The 17,393-nt window shown below is 46.7% G+C and overlaps 1 protein-coding gene across 1 annotated transcript in view; it reads left to right on the forward strand.

Moving 5' to 3' along the window:
• Positions 1-17,393, forward strand: part of LOC146772980 (rho guanine nucleotide exchange factor 11-like) — a 348,342-nt gene that overhangs the window by 39,396 nt on the left and 291,553 nt on the right. Inside the window, 1 exon segment of the mRNA XM_085637044.1 lies at positions 4,483-4,659. Within this exon segment, the coding sequence (XP_085493170.1) occupies positions 4,483-4,659 (177 nt within the window).

Genomic DNA, 17,393 nt, shown 5'->3' on the forward strand with positions numbered 1-17,393 from the left:
ACGGAGGGAGGGAGGGAGGGAGGGAGACATAGAGAAGGAGTGAGAGAGAGAGATGTGTGTATGCCGGGTCTGGTGGTGGCTCAGTGGACAAAGGTGTCTGCTGCAGGGACCTGTGTTCAACCTCATGGTCACAATTCTTTTTTGCTTTAGCACCACCCCTCCCCCTCTGATCCCGCCCCCACCAGTGCGGCCCTCGGCCACAAACCACACTGTAAATTTGGCCCCGAGAGAAAGTTTGTGAGTACCAATGGTGTAGCCACTTCCAGGTGATTTTGACAATGAACACTGTGATTAAATGTGCTGAAGTTCTGCAGTGGACTCATGCTGCACACAGAAAGAAAGTTTGAGCTGCATGAGAAGTGGTAGAGACAAACATTGAATCTATAAGGCCACGAAGTCAAGCACTTTGAAGTGGTGTTCAGTGGTGTTCGTACTTGAGCTCAATCAAGTTCACAGCGTGAATCCACATAGGGGTGAATATTTTGGAACTGGTGCAGAAAGGCATGAAGGAAGGCATGGAATAATTAAGTTTCATGTCAGTGAAAGCTCTGATGAAGATCCTGAAAAGCCTAAAAGTTCAGTTACTCAATAGTGATCGAAGTGTAGGGCTGTTACCATCTACATGTCAAAAGCATGAGTAACAGCAAGAGCAATATCCCAAGATGGAGAAATTTCAGTTCAAAATTAAATTTACTTTGGCCCCGGGGGAAGAAAAATGTTTGTAGTGAATAGATCTGACAAGTCTGATTCAAACTGGGGGGCAAGGCCAACCGCCGAAGAAAATGGCTGCTTGCTGAAGCTGCTCCGAGAACCCCTGCCATGTACCCCTTACATCTGTCCACTAATCCAAGTGCCATCGACTCACTCTATGGGTTGAGGCTGTGCGACAGTGGCGGTGCGGATCTCCGGTGGCTGAATCACCACTCCGACACCCGGGAAGAAAAGCGCAGAGAGAAGGCCTGACATTCTGTCAGGATCCGTGGCCTCGATTGCCTCCTCGGCCCCGGGAGCCCACAAGTCTGTGGGCACATCAAAATAGAAGCTGCCCAGATGATTCCTGACCGCGTGCGGTGAGCTGCTGAATAGACTACACCTCCTGGGTTGCGCGGATCCAGGGGTGGATGTCTCGAGTCTTGGTCCTCTGCCACCTGAGCGAGGAAAGATTGACCGCTTCACAGAGCAGGCCTGCTGCAAGAAATGCTGCTGCAGCTTATTAATAGACTGTATCCAGCCGACCACCAGAGACGTCTTCGAAGAGGGCTGGAAGAGCAGGCGTGGTGCCTGCAGCGGTGAGAAACCTGTAAGTCCGCTCATTGCTCTGCCTCTCCTTTAGACATCCGAAATAGCGCACTGATGCCCACAGCTGAAGTCTCAGACTGCTGGGGGCACGGCGTGGGCCTGGTCTCGGGACTCCATGATGGCATGAGCTGGCCTGCATTACAACGATGCCCGAAAGGGGATCAAGGTGAGCGTGAGCAGCCCCTGGTGTCATGAGGAAGTCCGGGCTCTGGGGCCTGCCTCGCCCCCTTGGGGTGCTACAGGTGGATTCATAAGACTTTAAAAATTAAACTTCAGGCCATACAGCAGCCAACACCCTGCGGACCTCACTTTGATCTCCTGACCCATAAGGCCACAGATTGCCACCTGCCATAGCAAACAGCAAGAGATGGTGTGAGAAACACTATTTGGCCAGTATCACAGCGACAGGCAGTATGGTGTAAACTACATCCTGGTGTGCTGTGAGCCTATTCTCTCACCACCATCATCCGGCAGTGAGGCCTCCCTGAGGTGATCACTGTCTCAACGTTTTTGGGACTGACTGCGAGTCCGGAGGTGTGCATCCTGACATATAGTCCCAGCAAACATAAGATCATGAATGTCAGCCCGGTGAAACAGGAGGAAAGACACCTGGGGGAAACCCGAGAGGCCGCGTTGGCCTTGGAGGACTCCAACATACAGGCAGCGGCAATTGCCCCCGTCCCTCTCCCGCCTTTGCGAGATACAGATATCACCTCACCTTGCCGCCGAGATGACAGGCAAAAATAACGAAAAAAGGCCTCATCAAACATATATTGACAAGTATGCTCTTACCAGGGGACCTGAGACTCAGAAGGGCTCCCAGGACCAATCCACCTACAAAACCCCGCATATTTGAGAAGAAACTCCTTTGTTCCTCCGAGACATTATGGCTGCTATATAGGGAGTATGCACTGCACTAGAATCCCGTATTGACACTGTTATGACAGAGGTCTCCCTGATAAGAGCGCACCTTCGCAACCTGGGAACAAGGGCCAAGGAGGTAGAAGAATCAACGGTGCATCTGCTACAAGACACTAAGTGCCTCAAGGCGCATGTGGGGGAACTAGAAGCATCAAACAAGCTCCTGGAAGCGCGGCTGGAAGATTTTGATGGAATATCCTGTCAGAACAACATCCGAATTTTGGTGGTCCCTGAACACACAGAGGAGCCAGCTGCAGACCTATTCGTAGAGGACCTCATTCTCAAACACTTTCTGCTCAGGGCCTTTCTAAGTTTTTCTCTGTAGAGAGAGCACACTGGGTGCCAGGAGGCCACCCTCAACCTGGGGCCCCTCCCTGCCCACTGATTGCACGACTTTTTCATTCCTGTGATCATTACTCTATCCTTCAAATGGTCCAAACTGTTCCACCAGTACTGTATGGCAATGCACATGTTACCTTCTTCCCGGACCTCACACTGAAAGGCCAAAGGCACAGGCGAAATTTCCTTAACGTGAAAAAGGCCCTTAGGGAGAAGAGAGTGAATATTCAATGCTTTTCCTGGCTAGACTACGCATAGAAACAGGAGGAAAGGCCTGATTCTTTACCACTCTGAAGGAGACCTGGAAATGGCTTGAGGGGTGGAGAGCAGTTGAGGGCCCCAGATGAGGTGTACGCTGCAGAGAGCGACTGAGGGGCCTTAAAATGACTACCAACCAGATAGAGGGACAACTCCTGGCAGGACATGGCGAGACAGAGCATCGACAGGAGACCTGAGTGACAGGAGGGCTGAGACCCTTAGCGATGCCACACGTCCCGTATTCTAAGACTGAAAGGGACTAATTTTGAAATCAGAAACTGAGATCGTCAAGTTTTACCTGAGTGGGTGGTGGGCCTTGATATGCTCCTGTTGGACCAAATCAGACACTGGGCAGAATGTTCTTCCTTCCCCCCCACCCCCGACCTGCCCCCTGCGGCGGTAGAGGATGTTTTGGTAGGGCAACTGCACTCCTTATGACACAAACTATGCAGTCAATACGGCCAAAGTTGATGGTGCTACATGTTAATACAAGTACGGGGACAGGTGGTGGGTGAGGAGGAAGGCCTACCACCACCTAAGTTTAGTGTGTTGGGTTGGGACAACATGGACTCTGCAGAGTTGGGGGGGCAGGTTCAAGTCCGTCATGCAGGGAAGCGGGGTGGGTGGTCATTTTTCTTCTTGTTTGTTTTTTTTCTCCATAAAATATGGTTGGGAATAGTAGGAAAATGTCACAAGGGTGAGGGGGAGGGCTTCTCGACCCCTGGATTTCTTTACGTCAATTCCCTTTAGGACAGGGGACTAGGATGAGCTATATGACAAGAAAAATTATATTATTGAAGACGCTGCCACAATTATAGAAACACGGCTTGAAGAGCTCAGATGAAGGGGCGGGGAAAACTACCCTAAATAGACAAATGACCACAAGAATTGATACACATATTCCTGAGCTTCGCCTCCTGTCTTGGAATGTATGCTCTTACCTCCTCTTCACAACACTTTACATTTCACTCTGGGGATCACAGCAGTATGTCCTGCATTGACATTCTTATTTTGTCGGCCTCCTCCCTGTCGAATTTCTGAGAGGTGCAGCACTTGATGAGGGGCATATTAGCTCACTACCCAATATGGGCAAGATGCCACAGGGGTACCCCACGGGGGATGGGCACAATTTTCATAAACCCATGGTACCTGAGACTCTTAACTATACTGGAAGGACTAATAAAACAAACACCGGATTATTTCAAAGAAAACAAGCATTCAGTCACCTCCTCATTGAAGCTCTGTTATTGATCATGGGACACAGACGAGAGAGGCATGCTAAGATAGAAGCACTGGAGAAGTTAATCCTGGAGGTGGAATTCCAACTGGGGGACATGGCACATATAGACACGCAACATAGCTTGCATCTCTAACAGCAGAAATACAAAGACATAGTACGGAAGCAGCTAGAACAAAAGATAGGGCTACGCAGCACCGGGTGTGCGAACTGGGAGACAGGACAATTATACTACTTTCCATGCTGGAAAGGCGAACAGAGTGAGACGATGAGTAGTGCTGCTAGAATCTGCAGACCGACAATATCTGAGTGACCCACAAGTAACTGCAGATACATTTACAACTTACTATACCAAGCTCTAGTTCTCTAACATAGCTGGTTCCGAGCAGGAATTTTAGCTGTTAGATCGCTCCCTACCCTCTCTTTAGCTGAAGTAGCATTATTAGACAGTGACCTCACAGAGGAGGAAGTGAAGCAGGCTATTCGAGCACAGCAACCAGGCAAGGCGGCAGGGCCCAATGGCATATCCATTGAATTATACAAGCTTGCGGCATCCACCATAGAGTCCGATCTTCTTAAAATGTTTGAAGAGAGCAGGGAGTTGGGTATATTCCCCGAGGAAGATAGACTTGCCTCATTTGTTGTAATACATAAGGAGGGCAGGCCACGGAACACTGTGCCTCTTATAGGTCCATTTCCTTACTCAAGGCAAATGCAGAGATTCTTGCCAACCTCCTAGCTCTTCGTCTAACCCCATTAATGTTGAAACTGGTCCATCCAGAACAATCAGGAGTCATAACCGGTCGTAACACAGTGCCTAATTTGCGCCGACTCCATGGAGTCCTTAGCCGTGTGCACACAATCAATGAGGAGGCACCGATCCTGCCTCTTGATGTCTGCATTGCCTTTGATACTGTGGAATGGCCATACCTCTTTGCTGTACTCCGACACATGGGCTTCGGCCGCCAGAGATTTTTATCCTGGCTGCAACTACTATACTCACAGCCACTGGCACCAGTAGTGGTGAACGGTAGAGTGTCTAAAACTATTCCCCTTCACCAAGGAACTCGGCAGGGCTGTCCCCTACCCCTTTAATATTTGCATTGATTCTTGAACCCCTGGTGGCATGGATTAAAGGAGACCCACTGATCCGAGGCCTGCGATGGCCTGAGGACTGGGAGGACAGAATACCCCTTTATGCAGACGACATTCTCCTGTACGTGGCTTCCTCCAGATCATCCATTTTTAGACTGATGAGTATCTTTTTATTTTTGGGGCAATAATCTGGATATAGGATCAACTGACCTAAATCAGTAATATTTATTTTGCATGGACCGGCACCTCGCCTCCCTTGGTGGTGAGAAGCCCAAATTGTAGAGTAGAGTTTCCGATACCTGGGCATCCATATCACAACCGACCCGAACATATTCACAGCTAAAAACTTACTAGGCCTATTGACTCGCCTTAAAAGTGATGTCCGTCACTCGAGATCGCTCCCACTTTGGGGTAAGCTGCACTTTTCCATATGATGGCATTGCCCTGCTTTCTGTATGTATTACAAAATTCCCCTTTCCGGTGCTTGACCTGTATTTCAAGGCAATAGATAGCAAGGTGAGGACCCTGCTGTGGGACAGGGTTTCCCCACGTGTTGCTCTGGCGAAACTGAAGAGGGGATGGTACGATGGTGGGATAGCGCTACCAGATCTGCAGTCATACTATAGAGTGGCACAACTAACGACTATTAATCAATGGGTCCACCAGCCTGAGGAGGAGCCGGCCTACCATATGGTCTGCACGGCCCTACAGCCAGGAGGTTACCGCCATGCACTCTATATTGATCCTAACGCCGCCGTCTGGAGGGACCGACAGCGCTGATGGTCAATCTCTGGCATGTAACCCTATGAAAATTAGGATGGGTGAAGAAGCTCAACCACACCACGCCGCTGTGGCACTCTGAACTCCTGGGAATTATGGCAAAAAGGCAGGGGTTTGATAAACGGGACCTGATAGGAATATCTACTGTGGGGGACTTTTGCACTACTGAGGGGATAATTCCATTTGCTGACCTGCAAAAAACCCATGAACTATCCTCCACAGAGACCTTCCGATACTGATAAATCCGACATACTCTCCGAGCGGCACTGCCCCTAGGAGAAAACCTGCCCAAGTCATCCCCTCTTGAAAATAGATTACTGGAGGAACACCGCACTAATAAGGCAATCTCTACAGTGTTCCGAAAACTCATAAATAACTTCCCTGATACTCTAACCCAACTACGAGAGCACTGAGAGGCAGATCTGGGTGACGTGCAGGAGGAAGACGGGCCTGCAGCCTTGGCATTGCCAAGAGAGTTTGCTATCCAGCTACGTTTCCGCTTAGTGCAACTAAAGATACTGCATAGGGTCTATATCTCCCACACTAAACTGGTAGAAATGGGTATGCAATCAGATGCCGACTGTCTCAGGAAGTGTGGGCAAGTTGGGATGTTTTTCCATATCCTCTGGGGATGCCCAGCTTTCCAAACATTTTGGGAAGCTATGATATTGTGCATGAGTGGGTCACTGAAGTAACCATGTCCCTTTCAGCTAAATGGTGCCTTCTTAAAGTTTGGGGGGCCACAGATCTGGCATGAGCTGAACAAACCTGGGCCACATTGGGCATGATGGTAGCCAAACGTATTATAGCACAACTGTGGGGGGTGACATCTGCCCATCCCTTGGAGGTTGGAAAAGAGATTTGGATCAATGCATGGTATATGAACGTAGAGGATGCCCCTGAAAATGGGAAAGGGTCTGGGTTAAATGGGACCGGTATAGGGGAAGCCAGTGTACTGCCCAATAGATAATGCTCTAGACTCTATATCAAGGGAGAGCACATTGTGATTCAAACTGTTGGTAATGACGGTGCTATCATATCCTTCTGTTCATGTAAGAAATGTGACACTGATTGTTGAATTCCATACTGATACCTACCAACTGTAATACAATGTGATACTTGTAATGTGAAGACTGTTTTTGTTGTTAATAAACAGAAAATTGAAAAAATTCTGATTCATACTCAAGCTCTACAGAGAGTAGAGAAACTCTAACAAAGAGTGTTAATTAACAACATATAGTTGAATAAGATATCCCAAGACCCAAGAAAGAGAACTTACAAAAGGAAGCACTGTGAACCAGAAATGTTTGAGAAGCATATTGAGTCGGAAACTAATGGGAGTGATTTATCTATTGCCAAGAGATCAACTCGGAGAAACAGCTTGAGGCCATAAAAAGGAAAGGGATGATGATCGCGACAATGCTTAGACAACTGAAAACAAAATTGACTGGACCAACTTTTTCACCACTGCTACGTGTTGCACAAGCAAAAATTCCACAGTCAATCACCTATGGCAGCGAAGTGCTGAAAGGCAGGGACGCCTCACTGCTGTATATCACCTTGGCAAAGGCATACAGAGTTATGTTGAACATACAAACACCTCGCCTGCACAGATCCGACTCGAGTTTGGACTAACGAAGCAACTCCTTGGAAGGCGAGGCTCGTACATTAGGTGCTGTCTCAAAATCAAGAACTCACACAGGAACACACTGAACCACCAGCTCTGGCAGGAACTGAGCAATACATTCACCTCACCGGCCAAATCCTATTTGGAGGAATCACTGGCCACTACAGGTTTAGACGAACTACAGGAAGTTCCAACAACGCACTCGCACTTTAAGGTTATTGTAAATAAGGTTATCAAGAAACGTTCCTTTATAGAGGATAAAGCCACCCTATCACATAGGAGCCATGCATGGATGACTCTGAGCAGCTCCAAACTATTTGTGCCACAGGCATACTTCCATCTGGGGTACTCCAGGAAGTCAGAATAATACTTTTTAAAATACAGGTTAGGAATCCTTCCTGCTATTCCACACCTTCCACCGTGGCTGAGAGAGAACTGCGGGAAATTATGCAGGCTATGCAGAGATGGTAAACGAAAATATCGAACATTCAATATTCTCCTGCATTAATCTAAAAGAGGAGATGGCAGACCTCTTAAAAAGCCACTTTAATGAACGAGGCATACGGCCCCGAGACAAGCAGTGCTTGCCTGCTTCAACCCAAGTGACCCGCAGCTAAATGGGAAGTTAGTCAAGTTGCTGAAACTAGTGGCATCTAAGCAAGGCCCTGTGCAATGCTGTGTGAAACCAAAAACAACAAAAAGTTAAACCTTTCTGGAATGTCATCTGTGCACAGACTCCAAAGGTTTAGAGGAAAATTGCCACACCGGGAACTCTGCCCTACTCGAACATTCCTGCATTTTTATAATAAATAAGAATTTTATAAGAGCATTGACTGAAAAGGGTAATCAATCTAAAAAAGTTTTATCAGAGGGTATTTTTGTAATGGTTTTAATTAATCATAACAATAAATGTATTATTATTATTATTAACTAGGAGAAGAGACCCATGTAAATGGATATACGAGCTACAGTCTTAGAAGTAGAAAAAGACAAACCAGAGTCGGTAAATTACAAGTCAGTGGTCCAATGTCAGTACACTCGGTCCTTCTACTTAGAGCATCCAATGAAAATAAAATTCCCATCTCTATGGACTGAACTGGCATGTTTTTTTCCTTAATAATGTTTTTTTAATGTAATTGTTTGCTTCCACGGGTGTGCTACTGAACGCTAGAGATTTGCAACAATGTGAAACATAAGAAAAGGTTGGAGCTGTATTCCCTTATGAAGTGGCGATAAATCTTTTGGTCCATAGAGACAGTGTCCTTATTTTTATTGGACTCTCTATGTGGAGGAGCTTTGTGTTCTGACTAAATCCTGTCTAAGGTTATATTAATCAGTATGGATTGATTGGAGAATTTACGCTGAAATGGTTGTGGTGAATACCCTGACCAGTTAAGTTGACTACGAAGAGTCTTTTTAACCGACCAAAATGCAGCAAAGTGATAAAGATCCCAGACAGTTCTTACTGAGGAGAAAGTGACTAGGTGTTTGAAAACCTTTACCATCAATATCACTCTTTTATGTATTATGAAAATATCCTTGGGAGGTGATATATATATTCCTGAAAAAAAAGGTTGTTATGGTTAGTGTCTACCAAAACGCATTGCGCATCAGTAAGGCAGGATCTTCCGTGCAAGGGGGTCTTTATATTTGATTTAATTAATTTAAGGATACCTGTTGACACTGAACTGTTTTGTCTCAGATGTTCTGCTTTATGTTTTGTATTTTGTTTTTTTATGTTATGTATATATATTGCAGTCACCAATGTGTTATTTTATATAATATTTTAAAATTGGAAATATTTAATGAAAGAGGTTTAATGCCACATATATTTTTCTTAACTTCTGTGGTATTTGGGTGCGTTGCATTCCTGCCATGGTGTGAGTATGGATGTACAGTGAAGTTTGAGTCTTTTAAAGTGACTGTCATTCCCAGGGGAGTTTCTGTACTCTTTGGTTGGTAGAACCTTGTCCACTTAGTGCAAGGGTTCTCGCTCTCCCTTTTGAAAATGTTGCTATATTTAACAATGATGAATTACATTCTCTCTACTTGACTGTTTTTAATTTGTCTTTAGAGGATCTGCCTATAAAAGAGGATGATAAGGAAATTAAATATAACACATTTTTAAGGGAAGGTGTACAAAATAAGTATACAACTCTACTAATCAAGGTCATGTTTGTATATTGGTTAGTGAAGAACATAATTGTATTAGAGAATACAAGAGAGGATTTATTATTGTGAGGAATTGGGAAGAAAGGAAGGTTGTTGAGGAACCGATAAAGGAAAAGGAAGAATTCAGGCTGTTAAGTTTGCATCCTAGGTTAAGGATGAGGATGAGGCAGCAAGGTAGGGGTGAGTTGCGGGTGATATGGTGCCGTCCTTTGAAGGGAAGAAAGGTTGATTTTGTAGGAAAACGTGAGTCCAGGGAAGACCTGGCTTGGCAGTTCGGGCTGGACTGTACCCATGAGGAACAGGTTCAAGACTAATTTGCATATGGCTGGGTCTGAACTGAGGTGGCACAGTAAGCCAAAGAACAATGATGGATTCAACCCAGATCTGTGACTGGGGGTGAGTGTCTGAAAAGTTTCAGCATTCCGTCCATCATCTCCTTGTGTTTGCTTTGTTTGCGTTAAATTGCCACGGTATTTCCAGACATGGATCACTTGCTCACTTTGCCACTGGATTCAAGCTAGCCTGGCTGATAGGGGTGTTACCCTAAAACCGGTCCCAGTATGCTTGTTTCCTGTCCAGAGAAAACCTGGATTGGCAGCTCTAGCTGGACTGTTCCCATGAGGAACGGTGTCAAGACTGTTTTACCTATGGCTCGGTCTGAAGTGGGGTAGCGAAGTGAGCTGAAGAACGATGATGGATTCCACCCAGATCTGTGACAGGGGGTGAGTGTCTTAAAAGCTTTAGTGCTCCGTCCATCATATTCTTGTATTTGCTTTGTTCGCCCTAAATTGGCAGGGTATGCCCAGACATGGGTCCTTTGCTCACTTGCCACTGGATTCAAGGAATCCTGTCTGATAGGGGTGTTACCCAAAACTGATCCCAGGATGCCTGTTTCCAATTCAGGGAAGACCTGGCTTGGCAGTCGTAGCTGGATTGTTCCCATGAGGAACAGGGTTAATAGTGATTTGCATATGGCTGGGTCTGAACTGGGGTTTTGAAGTGAGCTAAAGAACAATGATGGATTCAACTTAGATCTGTGACTGGGGGTGAGTGTCTGAAAAGTTTCAGCCCTCCGTCCATCATCTCCTTGTGTTTGCTTTGTGCCCATTAAGTTGGCAGGGTATGCTCAGACGTGGGTCCCTTGCTCACTTTGCCACTGGATTCAAGCTATCCTGAATGAAAGGGGTGTTAACCCGAAACTGGTCCCATGATGCTTGTTTCCAATCCAGGGAAGACCTGGCTTGGCAGTTCTTGCTGGACTGTTCCCATGAGGACCAGAGTCAAGCTTTATTTGCATATGGCTGGTTCTGAACTGGGGTGGGGAAGTGAGCTGAAGAAGGATGATGGATTCAACCCAGATCAGTGACTGTGGGTGAGTGTCTCAAAAGTTTTAGCACTCCATCTATCATCTCCTTGTGTTTTCTTTGTTTGGCTTTAGTTTGCAGGGTATGCCCAGACGTGCGCCCCTTGCTCACTTTGCCACTAGATTGAAGCTAGCCTGTCTGATGAAGGGTGTTACCCTGAAACAAGCCCCAGCATGCTTTTTTCCTGTCCAGGGAAAACCTGGCTTGGCAGATCGGGCTGCACTGTTCCCAAGAGGAACAGGGTCAAGACTGGTTTGCATTTAGCTGGGTCTGAACTGGGGTAGCAAAGTGAGCTAAAGAAAGATGATGGATTCCACCCAGATCTCTGACTGGGGATGAGTGTCTGAAAAGCTTCAGCACTCCGTCCCTCATCTCCTTGTGTTTGCTTTGTTCACCCTAAGTTGGCAGGGTATGCCCAGACATGGTTTCTTTGCTCACTTTGCAACTGGATTCAAGCTGGCTGGACTGATGAGGGGTGATATCCCAAACCCGTCCCAGGATGCTTGTTTCCCATCAAGGGAAGACCTGGCTCGGCCGTTTGGGCTGGACTGTTCCCATGTGGAACAAAGTCAAGATTGATTTGCATATGTCTGTGTCTGAACTGGGATAACGAAGTGAGCTAAAGAATGATGATGGTTTCCAACCAGATCTCCAACTGGGGTGAGTGTCTGAAAAGTGTCAGCATGCCGTCCATCATCTCCTTGTGTTTGCTTTTGTTCGCCCTTAGTTGGCAGGGTATACCCAGACGTGGGTCCTTTGCTCACTTTGCCACTGGCTTCAAGGTAGCCTGGCTGATATGGGTGTTACTTTGAAACCAGTCCCAGGATGCTTGTTTTAGGTCCAGTGAAGACCTGGCTTGGCTTTTTGGGATGGACTGTACCCATGAGGAACAGGCTCAAGACTAATTTGCATAGACCTGGGTCTGTACTGGGGTGGTGAAGTGAGCTATACAATGATGATGGAGTCAAACCAGATCTGTGACTGGAGGTGCATGTCTGAAGAGTTTCAGCCCTCCGTCCATCGTTAAATTGGGAGGTTATGCCCAGACATGGGTCCTTTGTTCACTTTGCCACTGGTTTCAAGCTAGCCTGGCTGGTAGGGATGATACCCCGAAACCGATCGCAAGATGCTTGTTTCCTGTCCAGGGAAGCCCTGGCTTGGCAGTTTGGGCTGGACTGTCCCCATAAGAAACAGGGTCAAGACTGTTTTGCATTTAGCTGGGTCTGAACTGGGGTGGTAAAGTGAAATAAAGAACAATGATGGATTCCACCCAGAACTTTAATTGGGGGTGAGTGTCTGAAAAGCTTCAGCGCTATGTCCATCATCCCCTTGTTTTTGCTTTGTTCGCCCTTGTGAGAAGTTTGCCTGGTATATGATGTCCACTAATTAAAGTGGGCACCTTGCACCAGTCCAAACAACCCTTACGGTGATTTAAGATAACCTTAGAAAGCTATCCAAGTGGTAGCTGTGGAGAGCAGCCTTCAGGCTTCGTCTTGAAGGAATGTTAAGCAGTTTGCTTTACCAGAATGCAACCTTATTGTATTGGTTAAATGAAAGGAGAACCACACAGTAGTTATAAGAATATTTATTTATTATTATAGCACCTTAAATACCTCACAGCATCTGCTACATGCAGATAAACACAAAGCAAACAATACTTTAGCACAGAAACAATCATAAGTAGCACTAATACACAGTGGGCTCCCGGGGTAGACCAAACCATATACTAAAATAGTGGCATAAGAACCACGACTCGAGTCGAGACAGTGTCTAGAGAGTATAGAATCGCTGGGACCCCAAGGATTCACCCAAGGTGAGTAAGTAGGGACCCCACAGAGGAAGGGTGCAGTGTGAGAACACGACCGTGTGCTACGTGCAATTAAATAGGAGAGTCGCGGTTGCAGTTTTGCAGTTTAAGGAGCCTTCCCAGTGGATTACAAGGAAACCCTTTGGAACATAGATGGTTGGAGAGCCACCCCACCAGTGGATACCAAATTACCAGAGTTACTTATCCGGGGGAAGCCGGGTGCATAAGGCTGAATTGGCTTCGGAAATTGTTGTCGTTCTCAATGGGAGTCTTCAAAGAAATGCCACTGGCATAAAGAAGAAAAGTGTCCAGTGGAACCCACAGGTGGATTCTTGATGGAAGGAACCTGAAAGCAGAGGGGACAGACTCTGGGTCACTCAGGAGTGACCAGGGGCTGGGTAGACGAATGCCCACTGATGTCGGATGCTTCAGGTGTGAAGAAGGAGACCTTGACTATACAGCTGCAGGGACCAGGAGATGTCGATTATGACCAGGGGCCGGATATGAGCTATCCCACAAAGGATGTTGAGTGCTGAAGGGTCAGTGTCTGGTGGGAGCACCAAGAAGCTTTGGCAGCAGCACCCACAAAGAAGGTCAAGAAAGGTTACGGTCTGGCCCAGCAAGGACCAGGAGACTCACCACAGCAAGGGGAGTCAGGACAGGCCTGGAGCAACCAGGGAAGTCCAAGAAAAGCAGTTTTGTCCCTCAAATGGACCCACAGACCGAAGGCACAGGAGTCACGAAGTAACAGTTACAGGGTACACAGTGTGAGGAGGCTGAAGTTCTTTGTAGGAAATGTGTGCAGAGGTTGGGGCTATCAACAGCCCAATGCACGAAGTTGGGGAACACCAACAAGGATGTGCACTTGCAAAAGTACGCAGTGCACAGGGGTCACTGACCTCAAACTTGGTGAGAGGGCGGCTCAACCTCAAAGAATTTAGGAACCCACCTCCTGTGTTGCTGGAGCCTTTGGATTATGGTGCCTGCAAATGAAGGGGAGTGACTCCTTCACTCCAAGGGAGATATTTCAGTTGTCCTTGATGCTCCACAGGTCCTGCACGGAGCCTGTACGTGCACGGGCACAGACAATGCTTTGGACGGAGAGGGAGATGAAGTTGGGCCCAGTCGAAGTCCAGTGAAGTCCAGAGTGTTCAGACAGTCGAAAGTTAGTGGTTTCTTGATCAGAATCTTGTCCACGTCGAATCTAAGGTCCTACAGCCAGGTAAGCCCTTTTGTACCCATGGGAGAGGGTTGAACAGATTCAGGGGATCCTCCCAGGGGAGGATCAGGACAGGGGGGAGGTTACACCCATGTCCTTTCTCCATTTTTGTGCAGGAGCCAACGGCTCCCAGGACTGGTTTGAACTGGAATATGCACAGGGACACCAAATGTGCCCCTTGTGCAGACTTTCAGGTACTTTGGAATTGCACCCACCCAGCTCCAATACACTAAATCCTGTCTGGGAAGTGGCCACACCTCCCTGTGACAGGATGCCTATTGTGCTGCCTTACCCTGCTCAAGCTTTGCTCAGCAGCAGGAGGGCAGAAATGTGTCTCTGGTCAGCAGCAACTATTTTGTGCTGTCCGGGTCAAGAAGGCTGGTACGTGAAGACCAGGGAACCACGAAGCATGCTTCAGAAGGGTGAAATCATATCTCCCACACCGGTTACCAGTGTGGAGGTGTGATTCCAAGGTGTTTGATACCAAACAAGTCATGGTTTGTTGCAGCCATTTTTGAGATTGCATTTTACGCAAGCATAAAATACACCTCTACCTATATGTCTGGCTGCGTCACTGACAACCCAGGAGAATGTTCTCTGAAGGCTGCAGGGATGCTCTGTTCATGCAGGGGCACCCTCTCACATAAAACCCAGCACCCTGCCTTCAGGATGGTCAAGACCTGCAAGAGGGGTGACTTATAGGTTTTAAGTGTAGTGACCTATAGATATAGTAAACCTATATCTTAAAGTAAGTGGTGCATGCACCATCTTACACAGGCTAGAATGGCAGGCCTGTAGTTCTATTTTGCATGGTCTCTCATGGGTGGTATAATGCATGTTTCAGCCCATGGAAGGCCTCTGGGATACCTATGCCCTGGGTACATGTGTACCATATACTAGGGACTTATAAGGGTACCCCAGTATACAATCTGGAGTGTACCTAAGTATATGTCATTACATTTTAGGTAGAAAGCAGATAGACTTGGGTCCTGATTAGCAGGATCCCAGTCGGACTAGTCAAAAACAGTGTAACATCAAGCAAAATGTGGGGGTAACCATAAAAAGCAGATCCTACTTTCCTACAGCTGTAAGTTGGCATGGTATGCCCATATGTGGTTCCTTTGCTCACTTTGCCACTGAATTCAAGCTAGCCTGGCTGATGAGGGGTGTTATTCCGAAACCGGTCCCAGGATGCTTGCTTTCTGTCCAGGGAAGACCTGGCTTGGTAGTTTAGGCTGGACTGTTCCCATGAGGAGCAGGGTCAAGACTGATTTGGGTGAGTGTCTCAAAAGTTTCAGTGCTCAGTCCATCATCTCTTTGTATTTTCTTTGTTTGCCCTGATTTGGCAGGGTATGCCCAGACATGGGTTCTTTGCACACTTTGCTACTGGATTGAAGCTAGCCTGACTGATGAGCTATGTTATCCCCAAACTAGTCCCAGGATGCTTGTTTCTGGTCCAGGGAAGACCTGGCTTGGCAGTTCAGACTGGACTGTTTCCATGAGGAACAGGGTCTAGACTGATTTGCATATGGCTGTGTCTGTACTGGGGCGATGACGTGAGCTAAAGGAAGATGATGGATTCAACCCAGTTATGTGACTGGTGGTGAGTGTCTGAAAAGTTTCAGCACTTCATCCATCATCTCTTTGTGTTTGCCCCATTTCTTGTCCTTGTGTGGTGAGAGTGGAATCCCTGGTTCTCCCTTTAAATTACTATGCGTATTATAATATCCAAATCATTTGGAAATGTTTCCCGTTTTACTCTGTCTACCTTAGTAGTATGCAAAGGTCTTCCCTCATTTTGCCAGGATGATGGACAGCTTATAGGGACAGATTCTTGAAGCCAAGGAATGTGATGACATCACCTGCGAAGAAAGAAGCACTTACTTCATGTTGTTAAGAATTAGGAACCTTGTCTGGTGGTGATTTACATCTATGTACTCTATTCGTCCACACTTTTGGAAGATTCATGTTGTAACAAATTTGTGAATAAAGACGCACAAGTAGCAATCACATTGCCAAAACTCACACAAGGTCACTGGGGACATTTCTTCATTATCCATTGCTCAGCTGTAGTGTACAATACACACTGGATGATTACCCAAGGGTGCAGTGCTTAGTAATTAACCAGTAGAAAATACTCCACTTGGGTAGATATTTTGTGCAAAACTGTGGAACCTTTTTGGGTTAAGGTGCAGGTGAAGTTCTATTGTGGCCCAGTCACTGACATAGTAATTGACACACCCACACAAACACTTAGACACCAACTCACACACTCAGACAATCACACACCCATTGACAGGCCAACTCACATACCTAGTCACAGACCTACTCAGACACTCTCACACGTACTGATTGACCTACCCAGACAATCATGCACACACTCACAGACACACTCAGACACTCTCACAGCCACTCGCAGACCCACTCAGACACTCTCACATCCACTCACATATCCACTTGGACACCCAATGCACCTACTCAGACACTCACATTCCCACTTAGAATCCCACTCAGTCATGCACCCACTCACTCACCCAGTGAGACACATATGCAGCAACTCCCAGACGCACTGACACACTCACACACCCACTGAAACACTCATACACTCCCTCACACAACCAATGAGACACTCATGCACTTATCAAGTCATGAGTGATGTAATATGTGAAGCCATAAGCAGTGCATTGCAGGGGTGCAGGTTATAGTAAGCTCAGATAACTAATACTGCTGAATTTCACAAAATTTGTACTAGTGAAATCTGAGTCAATCAATACCGCCGCTATAACCTTAAATAAAAAATAATGTTTTTTTAAATTCCATTTCCTAACTATAAATCTCTGTAACTTTAGTTTTTTTTCTGTGAATTTCTAAGGTTTTTTAAATGTTATTTCCCAACAATAATGTCCCTGTAACATTTGGAATTTTCAGTGCTGTTTTATGGTTTTTTAAATAGTAGTCACATTTGCTGAGTGGTGGAGAAAGGGGGTGGGTTTTGTGACCAGGAATTAGGAATCCTGCTTGGTAGGAGTTACTGGGGATACCAGGAGGGCATCTTGACCCCAAGGTCCCTCAGCATCCAGGAGGACTTCATCCTCCAACCAGTAGTGAACCCAGAGGTGCTTTTGCAGAGTGGTGCAGAAAAGGGGCGTGGCCTGCAAAGACCTCTTAGCAATTCCACTGTGTGGGGCTAACTGGAAGTAACAGGAGGAATTGTTTGACCCTCAGGAGCCAAGGGGAAATCATCCCTCAACTAGTAGTGCATCAGGAGGTGTGTT

This window comes from Triturus cristatus, chromosome 12 (assembly GCF_964204655.1).
Source record: "Triturus cristatus chromosome 12, aTriCri1.1, whole genome shotgun sequence".
Taxonomy (NCBI): Eukaryota; Metazoa; Chordata; class Amphibia; order Caudata; family Salamandridae; genus Triturus; species Triturus cristatus.